The sequence below is a fragment of the Harpia harpyja genome, chromosome 2 (assembly GCF_026419915.1).
Source record: "Harpia harpyja isolate bHarHar1 chromosome 2, bHarHar1 primary haplotype, whole genome shotgun sequence".
Lineage (NCBI taxonomy): Eukaryota > Metazoa > Chordata > Aves > Accipitriformes > Accipitridae > Harpia > Harpia harpyja.
The window spans coordinates 76,522,848-76,545,041 of record NC_068941.1 but is presented as its reverse complement, the minus strand read 5'-3'; the positions used below and the strand labels follow the sequence as shown (position 1 = coordinate 76,545,041).

Here is a 22,194-nt window from a genome sequence, read left to right as displayed (position 1 = left end):
TAGCAGTGTATAATAATTAGGGACTCAGTCAGTATGTTATTAACCATGTACGGGATTGTCCAGGCACTCTGAAGAATGAGGGTAGGGAAAAGTATGATTTTGCCAGTGTTAAAGAACTCTGCCAACCTTTTATTTAAGAAGCTCCAATTACTCTATATGTTGCAGCACACACTTAACACTTGGGAAGGGGCACACCTTTGTATAGAGAAGGTCTTTCTTTGACTAAACTGTGTTAGTTTTCAAAGCAGTGTTAATAGAGACATAGCATTGCATGAATAAATGGAAGGTCTATTTGAGTTCTAGCCCAATGCTGAAGATACCTGCCTCCACATTTACTGTTGTTGCTTTTCTCCTCTGGTGTCAATGCCCCCTATGCTGAGCACAAACAGAGCAGGAAAGCTGGATGTGTGTTTCTTCACCTTCTCGGAATAACAAATAAGTTTTATATAAAGTGTGTATCATATGTTTCCAATTATTACAGTATTAATACATAAAAATTATTAAGAAATACTTATCATTGTAAGGCCTCCTTTCCTGTAAACTGTACTCATAGGTACCCTCTCCAAACAGACCAGATGAAGGTTTTTTTGAACTGCTTCTGTAGATGCTGAGGACATCACACAGCAGCCTTGACAAAAAACGTTTATGTGCTGACAAAGCTGTCAAACACTGAGGACAGATGTTCAGTAATTATTCTCTGACTCCTCTATGCCTACATGCACAGCATATATTCACTCCATGCTTCAGGTCAAACACCCCGCCCCGAGTCTGGACCTGTGTCTGGACGTGGGCTGTATATTTATAGACAAAATACTCTGCACAGATAAGTATCTTGATAATTTTTTTTCATGTCCCTGTTTTTAGACCCTGGCATCCCAGAATGTAATACGGGTCTTACTTTTTTTTCTTGCAATAGCTGTTCCTGGAAAAGCTTCCAGCGTCTCTGGCGGTGGGCCTCCCATTTCTCCAGCTGAGGGACCAAATTCTCCTGCCATTCCTCTTTCAGAAGCTCACATTCTCTTACAGAGAGGCCGGTCACAACAGGCAGGGTCTGAAGAAACAGCTCCGTCACCAACTCCGCTAAAGCAAGGGAAGCTTTAGAGTACAGCTCCTAACAGAGGGACAAAGAGGGACAGAGAGAGCCAGGTGAGAAGGTGAACCCCCCGGCCCTTTGGAGCTGTTTCGTTACATGTCTCCATGATGCCAGTGAGGGAACCATGTCCCAGTGAAGACACTGGGCCAGCGACTGACCCCTACAGCTAAAATCCAATGCCACTAATGCTTGAGTTAAAAAGACCAGGTTTTGTAGATGGAACAACTTAAATGTTTTGGTTCAAGGCACACAAGGGCATTTAAAACGCAATAGTGGCATGAGCACATGAGACCCTGAATGCTAACTGTTGCCCACAGGCAACTGCAGTACAAAGAATATCTTGTTTTACTGGCTATGGCGATGCGTTACAAAACCAGTTATTTTGAAAGTTGCTGTGGAAACAATCCGGTGTAGTGCAACACCTCGTAGGCACATTTTCAAAGGTGCTGATATGAAATGAATGAAGGCAAAAAAGAAGGAAGAGTTAAAAGGGACAGCACGGCTTTTAGTTAGGCAAAATTGACATTACTCATGTTAATAGTTGGTGATCCAAAATATGACACTCTTCAATGCCTGAAGGACAGAATTAATTCAAATTCCTTCTAATGCAGAAGCGGTTCAAGCCTAGGAAAACAAACATCTTCCAGCAGTTTTATTAAAACTAGTCCCATATGAGTGGTTTTCAATTGCTAAGGCTGTTTCACTCACAAGAAGAGTTTGGGTGATTTAGTCAGATGGCATCCAAGCTAAAAAGTCTGTTCAAAACACATAATTTCACTGTCAACTACACAGTGATGATATGAACTGTGTTTGCAAACTTGGTACAATTTGAGATAATCCCTGAGGAGAAGGAGTGAGGGTAGGTAGCTTTCCCCAGTGGAAGAGAAAAAAAATCACATTGGAAAGGTCACAGGGACACTGCGGTACTCCAGCAGTATGAAGAGCTATTTTTGTGTGAGTTCCACATGATCTTACCAGTCCAAAAAGCTTTATCGCCTACTTGGTTTTGCTTTCATTGTAAATCAGTGTTAGCACTCTTGAAAACAGTTGTATTTCTTTCCTTAAAATACAGCTAATATTTTTACAACTGCTTTCAGCATTCCTGTTGCAAGAACAAGTCAAGTCTTCTAGCTGTTGCCTTCTTTTAAATATAGGTATAATTACAATCTCTTAAGTGATCAAAATCTAGAACCTCTCAATAGAAACACAGAGATATGTCAAAAACATTTGTCTGCAGCTCATAGACATGAAAAGTTGTAGTTGACTTGTCTTTTTTGGGAAGATACACTGGTATAATGTAGTATTGTGTAAGAGCCCATTCCATCTGCTAGATGAGGTACCATAAAAAAGAAAGTAAGACACACAAAAAACCCCCCCAAAACAAAAGACGATGTTAAATTACAAAGTCAAGAACTCAGAAATAAAGAATGACCAGAACTTAGGTTTCATGTGAAATCTCATTCTGTGCCACCATAATGATAAATTTGGGGCTCACATACTGTTTCCACAGGACCTTTATCTGTTCCGTGTTTAGGTTTATCAATACCCATTGAATGGATAGATTTCTTAAAAATCTTTATTTCGTATTTCTCATTTATTGTAAAATATCCAAACTGTGCACTGAATACTAAATTATTATTTTCCTCCTAGGATCTCTCTAGGATGCTAATCACCATATTAATTAGCTGTTTCACAAACAATAAACAGCTTATCTTAACAGGTCCCTGCAGTAACCTCTTCTTATGGATAAAATCAAGGCACAACACTATCAAAAGTGTTCACTACACCTTTGAGATGAGCTGTCTTGATTTTTTCCACCCTCTTACCTTTTTTAACCATGTTTAAAGCATGCAGGATTTTCAGAATCTAGCTCCCACTATCTTTGTTTAATCTCAAAGTGTTCTGAATTCATGTAAATTGGGCTACAGGTTTCTGAAACTGGGTAGTGGGAATAAGTATGAGAATTAGTAGTCAAAGACCCAACAATTGGATACCTCATTTCTGTAACACTTCTCCCATTTCTAGTGATTGCTCTCAATCTGAACATGATGGTATCATTAGGGTAACATTTGCTACACAGGTGCATCCTATGCTGAAGGATGGATCTCCCCTACTCCTTAATTATTATAGTTAATTATTATAGTTACTAGTTCGTGTTACAAGAGGCAGGATTTTTCCTACCTTAATCATCTGTGTAGTTGTGGGCCTGGCTTAGCTTGCCAACACTATTGCAAAATGGTTTGTTTGAATTCTCTCTTCTTCTGCTATTTATTTTAAAATTCAAGTCTCAAATTCTGGGGTTTAACAAAAGCTCAAAGATCCTGTGTTTCTAACCTATGAATCCCATACAACATTTAAAGAACAATCACTCTATCTCTGTAAACCATCTCTTCTCTGAGCTTTGCCAGCCTTTCAGGACAAGTTAATCCTCCTGCCTTTACTGGGTGTTTAGGGATGTAAGAATTTCTCCTGGGACTGAAATAGTTCAGACGCAGTCTAGAGGAGTCTGTGGCACTTCTACTGCAACCTCAAAAGATCTCAGGCAGGGTGTTAAGGAACTCTACTCTTAAACAGAGTTCCACCTATGGCAGCTAAATCACTTTGCAACACATTTTGCTGCAGAACTGATAGCATTTCCCTGGCACACTGACAGCTTTGTATTATTATTTACTAGGAAATCTTTTGCACAGAACATAAAGAAGGTATTTTGTTACTTGCTTTCCTGCTGTTTTGTTTAAAGACCAAGTGAACAGAATTCTGCTTGCACTCCCTGCAGCTTCAAATTTTACTGTATACTTACCTTTGGCACTACCAGAGTGGGTACATAGTTACCCAGGAAAAATGTGACTAGGTCCTGTTCCCACAAAATTAAAAAGCTACATCACCTCATTAATGTGATGGGCCAAGTTATCTTTAGATCAAAGGTCCTTAACTATTTGTTTGCAAAATAATTCATGGCCCTCTGCTGATACTGGTGCATGAAAGGACAAGAAAGTGGGATTAGAATTCCAGGAGCCGTTTTTCACAACCACAGTCCCTTTAAAAATGAAAACACTGGGGGAATACATGGAAGGGAAGCAGGACTAAGCAGTATGTTCTTTACATCCCACGAATGTTGCAAACTGGCACGCAAAGCAACAGGAAGCCTGGTCAGGTGCTGTAAGTCCCTGGGACAGTGATTTTTAACAGGACCTTCCCTTGAAGTTCTGTTAGAAATTCTCTGTGCAGGATACAAACCCGGCACTTAGTGGTCTCATCTGTGGTCCAGGATCACAAAATAAACCGCCGTCAGTGATGACTATCTAACTAAATATTCACTGGAATACTAACTTCTCTGCAGTGTTCAAGGAACCACTAGCCGCTGGCTTCTTTAATCTGAACACATGACCATATGGTCATTAGACCCCAGGCAGTCCTTGCAGCCCAGACCCTACCATGACAGCATGCTCTACCCAGAAGACATACCACAGGTACAATATGACGGGCACTGTGTTTAATGCAGCACTTTAAAGAACGCAGTGGAAAGGCCTTTTAAAATTTGGTAGGGGGAATGGGAAGTCCACATTTAGGAAAGACTGCAGATGTGATTGAATTCTACGAAAGCGACTCAAGCTAACAAAATAGTTCAAAACTATTCGTACTCTAAGGAATGTACTTGATCTGAAATGGCAATAAAGTCTGTCTGTGAACAGGGATGGTGTACTACGTATTATAAAGCTTATTTTCCACAGGAAAAAAAGAAAACCATTAAGAAATCCTACTGCTTCCAGGATCTTATTTTTGGACTAGAACCCCTACAAAATAGTTCTTACAAGCTTCCTGATATGCCATCTCTTGTTTTTAGAACTTTCACTTAATGAAACTTATTCAAATTGATTCCATTAACAGAATAGCTGATTGCAGTGTTGAATGAACCTGCTTGTAGTACCTGGCAGTCAATCTCAAAGCTTTTCAAAAAACCTCCAGAGAAATTCATCAAGCATAAAGAAATACCATGGGGTATATGCAGAAATAAAATGGGCTCAGATTAAAATGCTGAGCGCATCTGAATTTCAAACAAGGCAATAAATATATAATTTTGTCAAAAACCAGGGGAAATACACAGCTTATCAGATTTCACTACAAAACCAAAGAACAATATTAATGCTCGCCCTCAAACCTGAATGATTAAAAGGTTCCTACATGCAGGTGAGAATAAAGTGAATAGTGAAATTGTGAAGCAGGAAAATGTATTTAGAAAGGCAGGTTGTACTGTATTTTACATGTCAGCCACTGACTAGTATATATTACCGCCAAGAGGCAACTGCACAGCTATTTGTTAACTTGTGATAGCTATTTGTTAACTTATGATACAACAGCATTTCATTAAAATAATTAAAATTTCTGGTCAAAGCCGTAGAACACTCTTGCATGTATCTCCAGAAGCTGAATGGTTAGGACACTTGTTTAGGAGGTAAGAGATTCATCTCCCAACACATGTTGTATCTTATTAAGGACAGAGATTCAATACTCAGATCATGCATCCCATAAATACTCCAAACGTTCTTGGACACCACTGGCCACTAGAAGATACTTCACATTATGAACTCACACTAAATGCGGAAAAGCTGACTGCATGTACTTCTTCCTCTCTTCCACATGAATAAATCTGGAATGCTAATTGGAAAATGAAAACAGTACCCCGCTTTTAAGCATCCTAACACCAATAAAACACAATGACATTGAAGTCATTAGCTTCTTAGCACAAGCTAATAAAAAAAAAAAAATTATTTCCACACATTTAAAATGGAGGTTCATTGAAATTTCAGTCTTGTTCCCTCACTTGTCCTTGATTTATTCAGGAGGCAGTTTCAATCTTCTCTTTCTGTACTCCCTTTTTAGAAATGTGCCTTTGTAGATAAGGTTATGTCCTTTACTAGATCTAACTATTAACAAATTGTGAATCCATATAGAGGTAAAATACAACTTCTTATGCAGTAAGGCAAGAAGCAAACTTCAGAATGAAGGCTATCCATATGAGGCATCTTGTATCAGCTTTGACTGAAATGACCAGATCAAATGTAATCAGTGCCCAAACCCAGAACTAGACTGAGCTCGCATGGTAAGAGTTACAGTTTTAATCTATTAGATCACACTGTCTTTCAGCCTTTTTGGGGTAAGTCACAGGGCAAAATTTTCAAAGTGAGCATTTGAAGTGGATGTCTCTTGAAATGGATTTCCATCTGAGATAAGCTGTGCGTAATTCACCTTGAAAAGAAGCTAGCTCTTGGTACCCAAAAGTGCAGTCCTCTCCATGAAAAGCACCCCTAACCATATTTCATATTAATGAAATTGCATAAGGAAAGTAATAAAAGAGTAAGTCTCTGAGAATCTGTACTTTTTATTTTGACAGAAATAATTTTTCCCCTTTTATTAACAAAGGAAAAAAATCAAATACTTTGCTTCAATCTCACATTCATATTTACCCATTCATAAAATGTTTATTGCCTTGCCTGTTGATAATACTCATTACTTAATAGCTTTTAGTCTAAATTCCTGTGCATTTCTATGTTCTGTCAAGTCAAATGAAATAACATTCTGGTGAACTGCTATTAGCAAAGGGGAATTATAAATGACAGTAAATTGTGTGTTTTTATGGTTTTGATGTTAAGGCTGAGGAAAAATAATTATCTTACCATGGACTATGTAATTCCTAACTGTTAATTGATTTCCTTTGTGCAATCTGCATGTCTTTTCTTAATAATGAACTATTAACCACCAACCTCTTTTCACTTCTCATTTCCCTACTGAAATAAGTAGGTAGTTCACAAAAAAGAAGGAGAAAGAAAAGATTAAAGGTTGGTGAACATCTGATATGCTAAACTTGAGACTGACTTGAAGGAGATAGCCATTAATCTTTTCAAGAAATCAAAAGAAACAAGAAACAGAACAGGATATATTGGGGTGGGGGGTGTGTGCTTTTGCTGCCATGTAAGAAAATTACTGTAAGAACTTTGCAACTGAAAAGCTACCTAAGCCAATACAAAACTGTTACTGCAGCACAATAACCCTTGCGTATGGGATAACTCTGCAGACTGTGTTCGTGAAAATACGAGGCTGAGCCATTCAATTACCTCTGACACAATTCCTCCTTTAGTTATGATATACCATGATAACCAAAATCACTTGCCCCCATTCCTCAACTCACACTTCAAAAATTAGTTATGGAGCCTGTGTCTAGACACAGACTATTCACCTACAGCACACTATTTTAATCCACTAGTATGGCTGAAAAGTCCTACACTATCCTCCAAATATAACTCCTTCATTCACTTCAGGCATCAACAGATTCCATTGACCTTGGTTAATTCATTTTAATTGATTTATTCATGTGTACACAAAACAAACGTACTCAATTATTCTATGCAAACACAGTCAGCTTCCAGATCACTGCATTTTTACATATTTATTCACCAATTTGGATAATTCTTTGATGTACTGTAGCACTACAGGCTACAGTAGTGCTAGAGGGTTACATAAATCTATCTTGATGAACTCACAAACTGTTCAAAAGGGGAAAAAAATGAAAAAATAAAAAAGGCATAGAAATTTGAGAAGTTCTTAGAAGAACATTGTGAGAACAAGGTAAGGCTCTTCTCCAACAACTGAGTGGCACTTAGAGGTAAGTGACATCTTTTCTTCTGTCCCCAGGACATTCATTGGTTCCCTATTTGGTCACATGGTGAGCTTTTCCTTCTATTTTAAAATCACCTCTTGCATTGAAGTTATCTTTCTACTTATTCATGAAACTAAGTCTGTCAGGCTTGCTGCCCTGCTTGCTCATACTATAGAATCATAGAATCATAGAATCATTTCGGTTGGAAAAGACCTTCAAGATCATCGAGTCCAACCATTAACCATGCCCCCTAAACCATGCCCTGGAGTACCCTGTCCACTCGCTTTTTGAATACCTCCAGGGATGGTGAATCAACCACTTCCCTGGGCAGCCCATTCCAAAGTTTGACAACCCTCTCAGTAAAAAAATTTTTCCTAATATCTAACCTAAATCTCCCTTGCCTCAACTTGAGGCCATTTCCTCTTGTCCTGTCTCCAGCCACCTGACAGAAGACACCAACACCCACCTCACTACAACCCCCTTTCAGGTAGTTGTAGAGAGTGACTGGGACAAACCAAGGTAACTGTTGAAATAAGTCAAGTCATTCTAGCGCGCAACAGACGGAGGAATGGAGGGCCTAAACTTTTTATCATATATAAGCCTTTACCACATATAAGACCTTCCTAGGTCATTTTCCCTTGAAAAAAAAAAGGAGTAATGGCCTTCAAATATAGCAGCTAAGGACCATGAGCTTAGGGCAAGAGCTGGGCACTTGGACTTCTGGGCTTGGTTGAGTGAATTTGTCAGAGTACAACCCTTGGGAACTTTGTACTGGCTGTCTTCCTTGAGGATTTATTCTGTTTTGTCATCCACAGTGGAAGTTTTGATACAGTACTTAAATGGGGGTGGATGGTTTAGAAAGTTGATATAGGATAGAGGCACCTGTATGCTCTAAGACAGTTGCTTTGAAAGCTGCTAGTAACTGCTCTTAGCTGAAGGTATGCCTGAGAATGGGACCTAACTCTAGCTAACAGGATATTATGCATTTCTTTAACACTGGTGGTGTTACAGTACATAAACTTACCGGATGTTACTCCAAATGGTCATTTGTCTGAAACATGGCTGTTCTTTACTAGTATATTGGTGTTTATCTGATGAATTGCAATATTGATGATGCCCCAAAGACCATGAAAGCAACTTAAGAAAATAGAGGTCTTGGATGTGGAAGAAAAATCCCACCATGGTTGGGTTCTGTTGCCATTAATCTGAAAAGCGTGGTGTGATTCATTCCAATTCTGGGGGTTTCTAACCAAAGTCAAGATGGCAATGGGTACACAGGCAGGAACTTGTCTGGAACCCTAAATCCTGTGAGTACTGGACAACATTAGATTGTTCAGCCCAGAAGAAATATGTGGTATTTCTTTAATTCTGAGCCAGGAGAGAGTATGAGCTACTTGGAAGAGGGGGCATATAGGACGCTATTGCTAAATCTTGGTTCTGGAGAAATTGTGATTTAGGTAACACTTTGCCTCCTCTTGAATTTAGGTAATTGGCTTGTAGTAAGACATCTCAGTTTTATTTCCCTTAAATGCAACACCTATTTAACTTGTGTGTGTGGGAAAGCATATCTACTTTGTGCAGTTTTGCAAGGCTAATTTTCACTTGCAACAAAATAAAAACTGGGCTGAATTCTTAAATATTTAATTACTTCAAGTTCTTTCCACTCTGACTGTGTTTACGAATGTATGAATGCATCTATTTTAAATGTCTTGCTGTCTATCTTTGGATGTCTTGCGGACCACAGGCTGAGGAATATTCATCTAAGTATCTGTGGAGCATGCCAGGTTGACTTTAGAGAGTTTCACTCAGTTTTTTCAGTAATTGCTAGGCTTCCGTTTCTACTGGAATGATAAAAAGCAACAGAACAGAACTCTCTACTTGTGAACTTCTTTTCTTGCCTTCTAACTTACTTAATAACACATGCTTGTAGATATGGAAATATGGAGATTAAGTGAACAATAGAATGTTTAACCAAATCTTTAATTTAACCTTTTCCTTGCTCATGGTAGAACAGAAACAGCAGAGTCCAAACTTTCCAAATGAGTTCAAAGCAAATGACTATCAGTTAAGCTGCATGGAGTACAGACCTTCTGGAATGACAACATGGAGCTTCGCAGTGTTCGCAGATGTGCCCAAACCAGCCGGTTCTACAAACTAGCTGGTTCAAACCCGAGTGGGACATAGGTCTTGTAGCGCAGTGCTGACTATTGCCACGTGAGGGTTGCTGGTACATAGCTGGTTAGTTTAATGTTTGCTTGCTTAGGTCTACCTGAGCTGCCATCACACCACTGCATTGTAGAGTATCTCAAATCCCTGTTCCCTTCCCATGGGTATCTTGCCTTCCCCACTGGTAGCAGTAGCTTCTCCCTAGCAGAAACCCAGAGAAACTAAGTGAAGGGGCAAGGCCCTGCTGCCCGGGGAAAGGCTTCTGCTTGTCCAAGGTGCACTTCTGCTCTGAAAGTGTGGTGGAGCAGACAGAGAAGCAAAGGCATTGTGGTTGTGAGATGCAACTCCTTCCCTTAATGGCAAAGCTACTTTTGCTTTTATGCACCAGGTAATGGACAGCGTGTAACTACTGCACTTCCCTCGGCTGTAGAAGTCAGAACATCTCCATTTACCTACAGTGGGGCTATGCTCATTTGTATTTTCTCTTCTTTCTAGCTTATGCTGCTTACAAGGTATATTCAGAAGCAGTCTGCTCTCTTAAAACAGTCTGTAATATCTGTATTTAGGGTTAAGGGGAGAAAGTGCAGTTGTTCATTATGTTAAATGTCACAATAAGAATGTTTTAGTATAGAAACAAAGTGGAAATTAAGATTTGTGGATCCTCATTCAACAGATGCCAGTTGGATCATGGTACTTGCAGTTTTTCATGTCTGGCAGCATTTGTTTGGGTCTAGGAATAAGAGAGCAGCTGTAATATGGAATATAATGGCTTAGAGCTGAGTGAATTGGCACAGTTCAAGTTTGTGCAGCTCTCCTGGCAACCTGGCAATTCTAGAAACACTTAATTCACCCAAACCAATTTTTCTTTAATGGAAAAGAAAACTTAGCTAACACTGCTGAAAGAAATAGGATTTTCAGTCTGATCTTAGTGTCACCAAAGCAAAGTACACAATAAAGGAAAGCAATATAATTTCACAAATGAGGTGGAACTATGCAGGGTAAAAAAAATTGTTTGATCTCCAGAGAGTTCATGTGAATTGAGGAAGGGGGTGGAGAAGTTAGTAACTCTGGAGAATGGACTGTGCGCAATAGTATCAGCAGACGTTGATTTTTCTTAAATTAAATAGCTTTGTACAATTAATCTACTTCGATGCACTGGCATAGCCCTCCAAGGAAACTATTCCTTTCTCCAAAGCAGTAGGTCTTCTCAAATATCCTGTTGCTTGCACTATTACATAAAACAATGGCAAAACTATTTGTTCTAAATACAGTGGCTTTATTTTATCAATTGAATTGGAAAAAATGCATGCGGACTAGTGCTAGTTAAGATTGTGTGGGTATCCTACCCTAATGTGACAGGGACTACAAGTTTCCGTAACAACCTGATCTGGTCATAATTAATCATGACAAGGATCCTGTTGAGCTGAAAGCGATTAGTTCCAGCCTAATTAAAGGTCACTGCTGGCTACAGTTTTGGGCTTCATCAGGTAGATCATGTTATCTTATTTTTTCAGTGCAGACAGAAAATAATTAAAGATGATGCAAAAGCATGAAGTATCCACATATTTTCCAAACCAGTAACATAAAGAAATGTAAAAATACTACTTACATCAAAGATCTGAACTTATTTCAGGGAACTAACTAGTGTCAAAACAATTTCTCTGAGAGGAAAAGAGATGAGAAAACTATTTTTGGAGATGTAGTGAAGTTAACTAAGAATAGTATCATCCTACCATGGTGCAGAGGAGATAATTATGCTACATAAATGAAGTCTCTCTCCTCGTAGTAACGCCAGACGTTGTATGTTCTCAACGTTATTGCAGCTTTGTCAGCCACCCAGGCAGCATGTTTTGGCAGACCACAAAGGCATTTTCTGACTAATACAAGGTTAGGAAACGTAACGTGTTGGGAAGGTAATGGAAAAGGCAAGCTAACATGGAAGACTGTCCTGTCTCCATCTCCTGGTTTGCCAGTCTAGTTTCCTGGAGCTGCCATGATCTCTCTTGCAATTCCCCAATCCTCCCAGAGGCCTGACATTGTGTAGTGGGTTTAGAGGATTTTCAGAATTATTTTAGTAAATGACACATATCACTAGAAGTGGCACCTTGTAGAGATCTGCAACAGCCTCTGTGCTCTCACAGTCATCCTCCTCCTCCAGTTCCCACTGTGCTTGCCGATGTTTCTCTAACAGCTCATGGTAAGCCTAAAAGAAACACAATAGGTAGATTTAAATAGATGAAAAGGTTTTGATAGCTTCTTATGATCCTCCCCTTCCCTGATCCCCTTCCCATTTACCATCACCACAGTAAGTACTTATGTGGAACCATGACTCAGATGGAAATGAAACTTGCCTTACCACCTTAATTTGAGCATATCCAGTCTTGAGTATGAAACCCCATAGCCTCAGCAGTTTGGGGTTAAATAATATGTACCCAATACTGGAAAACACAAGAAATGATATGAATTGCAACCTGCTTTCCTGTGTATGAATACCACTTCCTCATAGCCAGTACTATGAGGTGCAGAACAGCCATCAGACATCATTATCAGGCACCTTAGTTACAGCTGTATCACACTGTATAGGGCTTTTCCACTGGGGTTGGTCACCATGTCCCACAGTGGTCCCTAAAAGGCTGATCTATGTCTTGGTCCTGATTTGGTCCTTGGTAACAGATTTAAGAGGGATGCAATTTTTTTCTTTAAGCCACGGCTGTGATGTGTTGGCAGGCTCATGTGCTGTAATAGAAGACTGAATTTCACAGACAAAGAACATCTCATTCTATAGACTAATGAGTGGTCTTATACATAAATATTCCATATTTTGATTTAAACTGCCAAGTGCCCTCTTACATTCCCATGATAAGTATGGCTTTCTTTGTTAGGTATGTCAATAGGGCTCTTCCAAAGAGTACCAAAGTGCTCATAAATTCTTCATGTACAGGTCATTCTTGTAGATGTGGACTTTAAAATTTACACTTCTCATGAAATTGTAGTTTACCACAGAATTTGACAATTGCTGTAACTTGTATGTCCACCGGGGCTAGGGCTGAGCAAGACTGGGTTACTGTAACTGGTACTTTTTGGCTTGTGTGCTTCACCTGATCATTCCTGTATTCTCTGACAGTAAAAAAAAACCAGAAAATGCTCCTTTTCCAGTGGAAACATAGATGAAGGAGACAGAATGATACAGGGACTCTAACCTTTACTATCTAAGTCATTCTGTCATATAAAAAAAATCAGAGCTGCAGCGACTAAATCATTACCATCCAACTTGTGTTCAGAAGAAATTGATGTGAAGAAAGTTCATTGCAAAATCCACCTTCTTAATTGGCAACCACTTAAAATTCAGCAGAAAGGTCAGTTACTGCCAAGGCTGTTACCATGGTGGCACGATGAGGCGGAGGGGGGAAGGCAGAGAAGAAAAGTGCTTTTGATGGCTACAACTCTGGGCTGATGAGGATTCAGGACCAACTCCTTCCCTGCTGGGCTGGCTGTGAAACGAGCTCCTCAACGCGAAAATAGCTCCTCAACGCTGAGGGGATTGTTTGCACAAAATAATTACTGAACTATCTAAGTGAAATCATGGGAGCTGCAGATATATACATATTTTTCTTATTTTTCAAAGAGTCGCTGGACTCAAGACCCCATCTGTTCTGGGACAAACAGAAAGGCAGTAGAAAGGCTTAAATTTTGTATTTGTTTTATTATTTGCACACAGGCATTTCAATACTAAGACTCAGTTGTGTTCTGTCCTGCAGCATGAAGTGCAAGTTGCTCACTTTAGCTCAGCCTGTCATAAGCAGATTGTCAGTCTACAGTTTAACTAAGCGTATTTGTTAGCTTTCTAAGGTGCACAGAATAGAGCATCTCTTGCACAAAGCTACGTGGCTCTACCTTTGTAGGGGAGAGGTCTTAATACAAAATTTTTAAGCTTTGTTTAATGAATTTGGGATGTGTCCAAGAGTTTTGAATGTGATAAAATTATTTGTCTCAAGCTACGAAAAGCCAAAAAGGTGAAATGTGCTCTACTGTTTTAAAGTGCCTGAAACCTTTTGTTTAGAAGTGAGGTGTTGCCAGACAGGTGTTGCATACAAGAACAGTAACTGCATTATCCAATTCGTACAATATAATTAAAGAACTTGGCCCTACAGTACCAAATGGCAGTGTTGAGACCAGTAAATTTTGATAGTTGCTACAGCTGGAATCTGGGTCTTCTCATACAGTAATTCACCTAAGTTATTAGATTTCTTCAGAAGTTTAATGCTGCTGAATGTAACCACTTTAGCCTTAAATTATTTCTTTTCATGAAAATTGAGGATTTTTTTTTTTTTTTTATTTCTTAAGAACTTGGGTCTGCAGCTCTCAGCATTTACAGCTTAGAACTCTGATTTCATATATACATTCTGAACAATAAAGCTCTGCAGAAAATATGGCCAAGAAAACATTACACTGGCCATTGTATAGCACATTAAATTATCTATTGCAAACTTTCTCTAAGGTATCCTGCCAGTGATCATAATGAGTTTTCCCTCTGCTTACGTGGAATTTGATAGTCTTCTGAGCCTCAGCAATCTCACTCATAGAAAGGCAATTAAATCAGTGCAGTCTGCATTCTTCTGTAATGCAGGCCAGATACTTTCCTCCAGACATTCCCTATATTGAACCAAACACATAATATCTAAGTAAAAGGTGTTTTCTACAAAACCTGCATAATCTAGCATTAACACCCTTTGGCATTTTGTTCCAATGCGACAAGACCAACGCTGCAGGAAAAGTCTCTAGGCGAGCCTAGGCAAAAGGGAGTCTGACCCTATCCTACGTGTGCTAGTGTACATGATTCTCAGGAGGACTCAAAAATACCAATTTTATGGAACTGGAAGAAATATGCAATATATTTGGCCTTAAAAACTAATGGAACAGTGAAAATAAGCTTTTACATGCTCACCTTAAGAAAATCATGAACATCTTCATTATGAAAAGTTTTACTGAGGAGACTCCCTTGTTCAGCTTTCTGTCTTTGTTTGAACTCTTCTCTCTTCTTTGCACGGCACTCCAGTCGTTTCAAGATCAGATCTTTACTTTGCTGGATACATTCTGGAACATAAACCACTGACAATTAGATACCATAACTCCACAGGGAGAAAGTAGCATCTGCTACTGTCACACAACATAAGCTTTCAGAAATCTGTTAGTGAGTGAAATAGGCAAGTAATTGCCATGCATGATTTCAAATTTGATTCTTACCCTGATGGGCTGTTTAGACATGAACTTTTGGGTTGTTACATGGCACTTAAATCTATCAGGTTTTTGGATCACTACCATCCTGCACCCTCCCTTTCACTGGTGCTGCTGCTTATGCAAAGGCAGTGTGTTAATTCAAGAAAGATTCCTACCTGCAGCACCCCAAACCTCCCCCCTCTGCTTCTGGAAGGCCCAGAAGTGGCTCATTACCTAATTGCAGACAGGCAAATGCTGCTGCAAGGACAGGTGCAGTAACATACGGCGGGGAGAAAAGGTCTAGAGCAGTGCTAGTTCGAATTAGCTTGAACTGGCATGCAGCCATACCAGGCTTCCAAAGTGACACGTCCAGGAACCTGCAGCAAAAGTTGTCAAGGTCCCTCTGATTTTGTGCTAGTACTGTGAAATATTTGAGACCAAGTTCTTCCCCCCTTCATCCCCCCCATAGCTCTAAGTGATTTATAAATTCATGATTCTATCTGGACCCTGTGCTGCAGAGTGGAATTGGTGCTTTCAGTGTTCTGTGACTATTTCATGTCTCATTGCCTGTCCACCTAAGAACTCTATTCATTTCCCCAACTTGCCCTGCCCCAGACCAGTACTTCACTCCTGACACAGGCAGCTAAAGGGGAATGCAAAGGAATAGTCATCTGTGCCTGCTGTTCTGCCACTACATCAAGCTGCTTTAACTGTGAGAAATTATTTTGTGGAGAAATAAAGAACAATACTGTAGCACTGAGCATGTTACTTATTCTCCATGCTAATTTACTGTGCTTATCAACAGGCTGATGATGCACTGACAAATCACTTGAAAGTGCACTGAAAGTATAGGAAAGCCTGTAATAAAAATGTCATTTGAACAAATGTAGCAACTGTTATTTTTAAACACTACTTAATTCTTTACTATTTCCTTGTTTGTTTCCTGGGAGCACAGTCTTGCTGGCTTTGTGTTCTGTTTGTGAATTATAGGTACAGTTTAACTTACGTATTTAGGAGCTCATAGGCAAGGTCAACATGGACTCTCCTGTGAAAATGCTACACTCCAGATTTATTTTTTTTTAAGCACATTTCACTTCTATCTAAAACTAGGAGGTTGATAATGCCCTTCTGCACAGGCTGTACTAACTATAATATATAGCTATATATAAACACCTACTTTGCATAAAATCAAGGCCTCGACAGAGGTATTTTTGTTTTGGAACAAGAGAAACTTGAAAAAAAGGGGGGAAAAAACACCCACAGATGTACGTTAATGCTTAAGGAATGTTAGTGCCTGAACCTATGCAAAGACTATGAAGTAGGCATGCCAGTTTTAGGAGTAAACATCCATGAAATAATCTGTATCACGTTACACATGAATTCTTGAGTATCAGCAAACTGTTCACATGGTTAATTGATGATTTTAAAGTGGAGCAAGTCTGCAGCATGGGAATTCCGATCACCTTCTATGATGAAATGACTGGCTCGGTAGATGAGGGAAGAGCAGTGGTTATTATCCACCTTGACTTCAGCAAGGTTTTTGACGCAGGCTCCCATCAGATCCTCATAGAGAAGAGGATGAAGTACAGGCTGGATGAGCAGACAGTGAGATGGATTGAAAACTTTCACAAAGTCCACCTGGAAGCCAGTAATGAGTGGTATACCCCAGGAGTCAATACTGGGTCCAACCCTGCTCAGTATGTTCATTAATAACCTGGAGGATGGGGCAGAGTGCACCTTCAGCAAGTTTGCAGAGGTCACAAAAACTGGGAGGAGTGGCTGATACAACAGAGGGTCATGCTGCCATCCATAGGGCCCTTGACAAGCTAGAGAAATGGGCTGACACAAATCTCAGGAAATTCAACATCGGGAAGTGCAAAGTCCTGCACCTGGGGAGGAACAACCCCAAGCACCAGCACATGCTGGGTGCCACCCAGCTGGAAAGCAGCTTGGCAGGAAAGGACCTGGGGGTCTTGGTGGACACCAGGTTGAACATGACCCAGCAATGTGCCCTTGTTGCAAAGAAGGGTAATGGTATCCTGGGCTGCATTAGACAAAGCATTGGCAGCAGTTGGAGGGAGGTGATCCTTCCCCTCTGTTCAGCACTGGTGAGGCCACATCTGGAGTGCTGGGTCCAGTTCTAGGGTCCCCAGTACAAGAGACATGGAGATACTGGAGACAGCCCAATGAAAGGCCATGAAGATGGAACTGGAATGATGGACGGGAACACCTCTCCTATGAGGAAACGCTGAGAGAGCTGGGGCTGTTAAGCCTGGAGAAGAGGAGGCTCAGGGGGATCTTATCAATGTATATAAATACCTGGAGGGAGGGTCCAAAGACAGAGCCAGGCTCTTTTCTGTGGTGCCCAGTGACAGGACCAGAGGCGAGGGGCACAAACTGAAACACAGGAGGTTCCCTCTGAACATCAGGAAACAATTTTTTACTGTGAGGGTGACTGAGCACCAGCACAGTTGGCCCAGGTAGATTGTGGAGTCTCCATGCTTGGAGGTACTCAAAAGCCATCTGGATATGGTCCTGGGCAACCTGCTGTAGCTGATCCTGCTTGAGCAGGGGGGTGGACCATGTGACCTCCAGAAGTTCCTTCCAACCTCAACTGCTCTGTAATTCTGTGAATTGCTGACCATGAGATACAGCACAATTTATCGACACAAAGCCTGAAAGTGAATGAGCAGCGCTGCAGCAAGAATATACTGCAACAAGATTACATTCATTCTGACCATTCAGTTCACTGAACTCTAACCCTAATGCCATTTTGCTAGCACAATTTTCTTTAAATATGCCCACGAGTAGCAGAAATGGTTCTGCAAAATGTGTGAGAGTAAAATACTTCTCACTGTTTTCCTTTTGCCTGAATGTGTACTATAATTTTCCATGGGTGCTGATGGGAATCACTGAGACCTTGATACAGCACCTATCAGAGAAGGTGGGAGTATGTTTCCCAACATGTTGGGCATTAGGTAACACGCAAAGTGACACAGGGAGAACCTTACATCAGTGGGTGAGTCAGCTTAGACTTTGTTGTAATTGTGTACTTTACAGATAGGCAACATGAAGGAGTGTAAGAGGAAGAGGCAAAGACTGTTTTTAAAGTATTTTCGTCTGACATAATAAAAGAGAAGTTTATCTAAAGATCATAAGCCTTAAATTATCTTTTCACAATAGCAATAGCACAACTATGTTTTGTGTGTCTTCTGGATCCACGTGCTAGCAGGAGATCATAAGACAGTATTCTGCACATATACAGCTATTACTGTCCCTAACATTAGCCAGTATCACCAACAATGTCAAGCGTGAACAGTAAATGGAGAAATCTCACAAAGACTTGTACAAATGTGACTCTTCTTCAATCTTCAAATAATGAAATAAGGTATAGATTATCTTAACTGTAGAGTAAGTTCATAGTAATGCCTGGAAAAGGCTTAAAGCCAAAGTTCCCATATTAAGCGTCCACCCTTCACAATAATAGTGTTCTTGCCAATTCATCAATACCTTTTTAAAACAGAGCAGTATAGGGCCAAAGCAATAATTTTTTTCCTATTTAATACAATAATAAGAACGCATACCCACATTTGTTAAGTCATGAGCTCCGGTCTAAGTACTCACCATTACTGAAGTGTGCCAGTTGTTCCCAGAAGGCCTTGTGCAGATCCGTTAAAAGTTCTTCCTTTTGTCGGACTGAGAGATTATTCTTTACAGTTAAATTGTCCAGAATATTTGATACAATATTTAATCTACACTTGCACTCTTCTGGTATATAGGACTTCAGTGAATCGATCATTTTCACCACAAGCTCCCAACTGAATAACCTTTCCTGAATGTCCTAAAACAAACATAAGAAAGTCCTGTTTAGAAACCAAGAACGGGACTTTGGTTGTGCCTATCCTTTCATTGAATTACTCATTCCCAAGCTACACAGAAAACCGAGGAGGCTTCTCAAGACCATGTGAATAACAATGTTCATACACTTAAATACTTCTGAAAATCTTGACTGCTGTAGGATAGCAGTGAGTTTATTGCATGTTCAGTTGCAAGAGCTAATCTAAAACCACTAGTGTTTTTCATTATTTATAGCTGTCAAGAAGACATTAAGGCAGGAAAAGACAACAACAAGCTTGCAGAACAAACTTAAATAGTCAAGGGGGAATGATGGACAGAAGGGCAACATGGAAGTCCTGGACCTCTTTTCAAGATACTATATGGCACACCAGTATGGGCCTTCATTTTGAAATGAGAACACATATCTGATTTTGATACTGCTGGGATTCCTTCAAGTATGTGGTCAGCTGGAATTCAGTAAATATACAGTAAATAAAAATTAGTATAATTGCCTATGGCCTAGCAGTTTTCATTGCACTATTAGAGAAGAAGCCCAGGATTACAGTAGGGAGCAAGATTTCCTGGGTGAAACTGCAACTGCTTTCGACAATTCTGCAAGGTGAGTGTGACAACTACTGTAGTTAATGGAGACACGCAGACAATGACCTTTGCAATGAAATGCAAGCAACACAGTAGTGACTTCAGGTAGGAATACTTCCTGTATCTGTATCCAAACACCTCATTCGAAGTCTGCCCATCTGAAGGAACTTGCTGTACAGTAGCCTGGTATGGGTCAAGTGTGATCAGCTGCAAAGACTATTTTCATACCTGGCCAGCTCAGTTTACTTAGCTGCTCCAATGAAAAACTAACAAGCTAATAATTACTGTATCTGTTTTGTAGTAAGCCAAATAAAGCTAGCTATCCATTTATTCTCCAAATTACTAATAAATGCAGTGGGCCAGATTCTGATTGTACTGTTAATCTATAAATTCCAAGTCATTCTTTAAGTATGTCCTGTGCAAAGCAAACAAGGATCTGTTAGATTTAACACAACATGAAGCACAGTGCTGATGCATTTATAAACACATTTTTCCATCTTAAGATCATATCACTAAGAGATGTTAAGGGTTTTCAATTCCAGTTAAAGTCACTGGACACACAGAATCACCATCAAATTTAAATTACAATTTCTCAGTCAAAGCAGAATAAATAGTCTGAAAGAAAAAGAAATGTCCTAATGCCCAGAGTAACGATTCTCCTCCATCATTAGATCTAGTGGTCTTGCTCCTGGCTCACTGGCTGCATTAATATAACTTTTTCCTAACAGGACTGCCTAAATGGTATTTTGAGAATTAGAACTCAAGTGCAGAGAGTTCACCCTCCTGTGAGTCTTCATAAACTGCAATGGAAATTGAGCTTTTTGCAACAAAGCTGAAAGAGACAACTGGAGTAAGCAGTCTACATCATTCCTGAGGCAGGACTGACAGACTCTGTACACTTGCGTCATTCTTTGTGTTCAGATTGACTAAATCTCTCTCAACTTTTTTTTTTTTTTTTTGTACTTTACCATTGCCTGCAAATCTTGAGATTCACTTAATAAGCTTTCTACTGCAATCATCTTCTCGGTCAGATCCATCATTATCTTTGTTGCTTTGGCACTTGAGCATTTTGATTGGTCCAAAAAAGCCTGCTGGGCTTTGTCAGTCTGCTTCCAGAAAGCTTCCATCTGTGGAATACGAATCAAAAAACAATCCATGTTCCCTCATTAATCATCTAGTATTTCACTACCACAAGAGGCATATGAGTCTACTGAGATACAAGTCACTGAGACTACAGACAGATTTCAGTATTAGTTTTAGTAAACATTTTGCAAAACTAAAGAGCCTGTTTACTATATGATGATATACGCGTTGATGGCACATAACCAGTAGGTCAATCCTGACCTTTTAAACCGCAGTCGTTCTATATAACTCGCTAAGAATTTGTTGTTAGTTCCCCACATACTGCATTTATAAAAGCCTATTATGTTGTTAGCATTAATGGGAAAACTAGAAGAGATAATGAACTGCAGCCCTTTTTTCTGGGAAGTTTATTTAGCTGTAGGAGCAGACATTCCAGTCAAACAAGATTTTTGCTAAAAAAGGTAAACTGAAAATTGTCCCTGTTTTTCACCATCAAACCTTTCACAACCACATGCTACATAAGAACTTTATTAACTGCGTTGGAATTAAGTACTTTATGCAGTATCAGCACAGTGTATGTGCCCATTCTGATAAATTATCGTATGGGTAATCTCTAGTTTTAGGCTCCGAGCCCACAAACACGGATGACTGTGCACAGCTGTGAATATTCTGTGGTCTTCAATGGGATTACTAGTACACACAAAGATAAGAAAATGTATCCATTGCCAAGATTTGTATTAAGTATCCGTGAGTTGTGAAAAAAACTGTGACTATGGCATCTGTGAGTATAGCAAAAAACCCCTTTATATTACTGAGGGAAGACTGGATTAGTTCAAGGTCCTGATCTGTACGAATCTGAGTACAGGGAAATAATTTTCAATATGGATGAAAAGCATCTGCTGGCATAAGAGTGACAGACCCACTGAAGGATGACTGCTGCTGGTGAATAACTGCCTCATGTTGCTCAGTGAGGCTGCCAGCGATTTTTTTATGTGACTAACTCTGGAGAACTCTAAACAATCAATTTTTCACTGAGCAAAGTTAAATTGCAAAAGAAACTTGATATGGATGTACCATCGTTACCAGGGCTTCCACTATAAAGTGGAAGGCACAGAGAATCAAGAGAAAGCTGAGAAAATTCCCAGTGAAGCACTTAACCACCAGACATTAAAAAATGTTAACTCCTCTATGAAAAAGGCTGAAGGCTGAGATGATGGGCTGCTTAGTTCAGGGCTGAAGTGCAACAGTCAATCAGTGCAGGCAGCTCACAGAGCCATCAGTCTGACTAGTCAGTCTCTCATTTTCATCAGCAGTGAATTTGCTCAAACCTCAAAAACAGGACTGGGAAGGAGAATATCTTCCAGATTACTCAGTTTACTGGAAAAATAATATACAGACTATTCTTAACCTCCAGTTTTCTAGCCTGCAAGCTATTTGGACACAGTGACACTACTGAAGAGAAAAAAAAAAAACTTTACTATGAGAATCAAACGCCTGCTATCAAACTATATTTCTGCATCAAAACCCATGTAAATGTATTCTA

At 39.7% G+C, this 22,194-nt stretch overlaps 1 protein-coding gene across 1 annotated transcript in view; it reads right to left on the bottom strand.

The window, feature by feature from the left end:
• Nucleotides 1-22,194, bottom strand: part of EVC (EvC ciliary complex subunit 1) — a 56,560-nt gene that overhangs the window by 20,366 nt on the left and 14,000 nt on the right. The window contains 5 exon segments of the mRNA XM_052780505.1: nucleotides 899-1,111; nucleotides 12,019-12,117; nucleotides 14,860-15,008; nucleotides 18,756-18,972; nucleotides 20,537-20,695. Coding sequence (XP_052636465.1) covers nucleotides 899-1,111; nucleotides 12,019-12,117; nucleotides 14,860-15,008; nucleotides 18,756-18,972; nucleotides 20,537-20,695 — 837 coding nt within the window.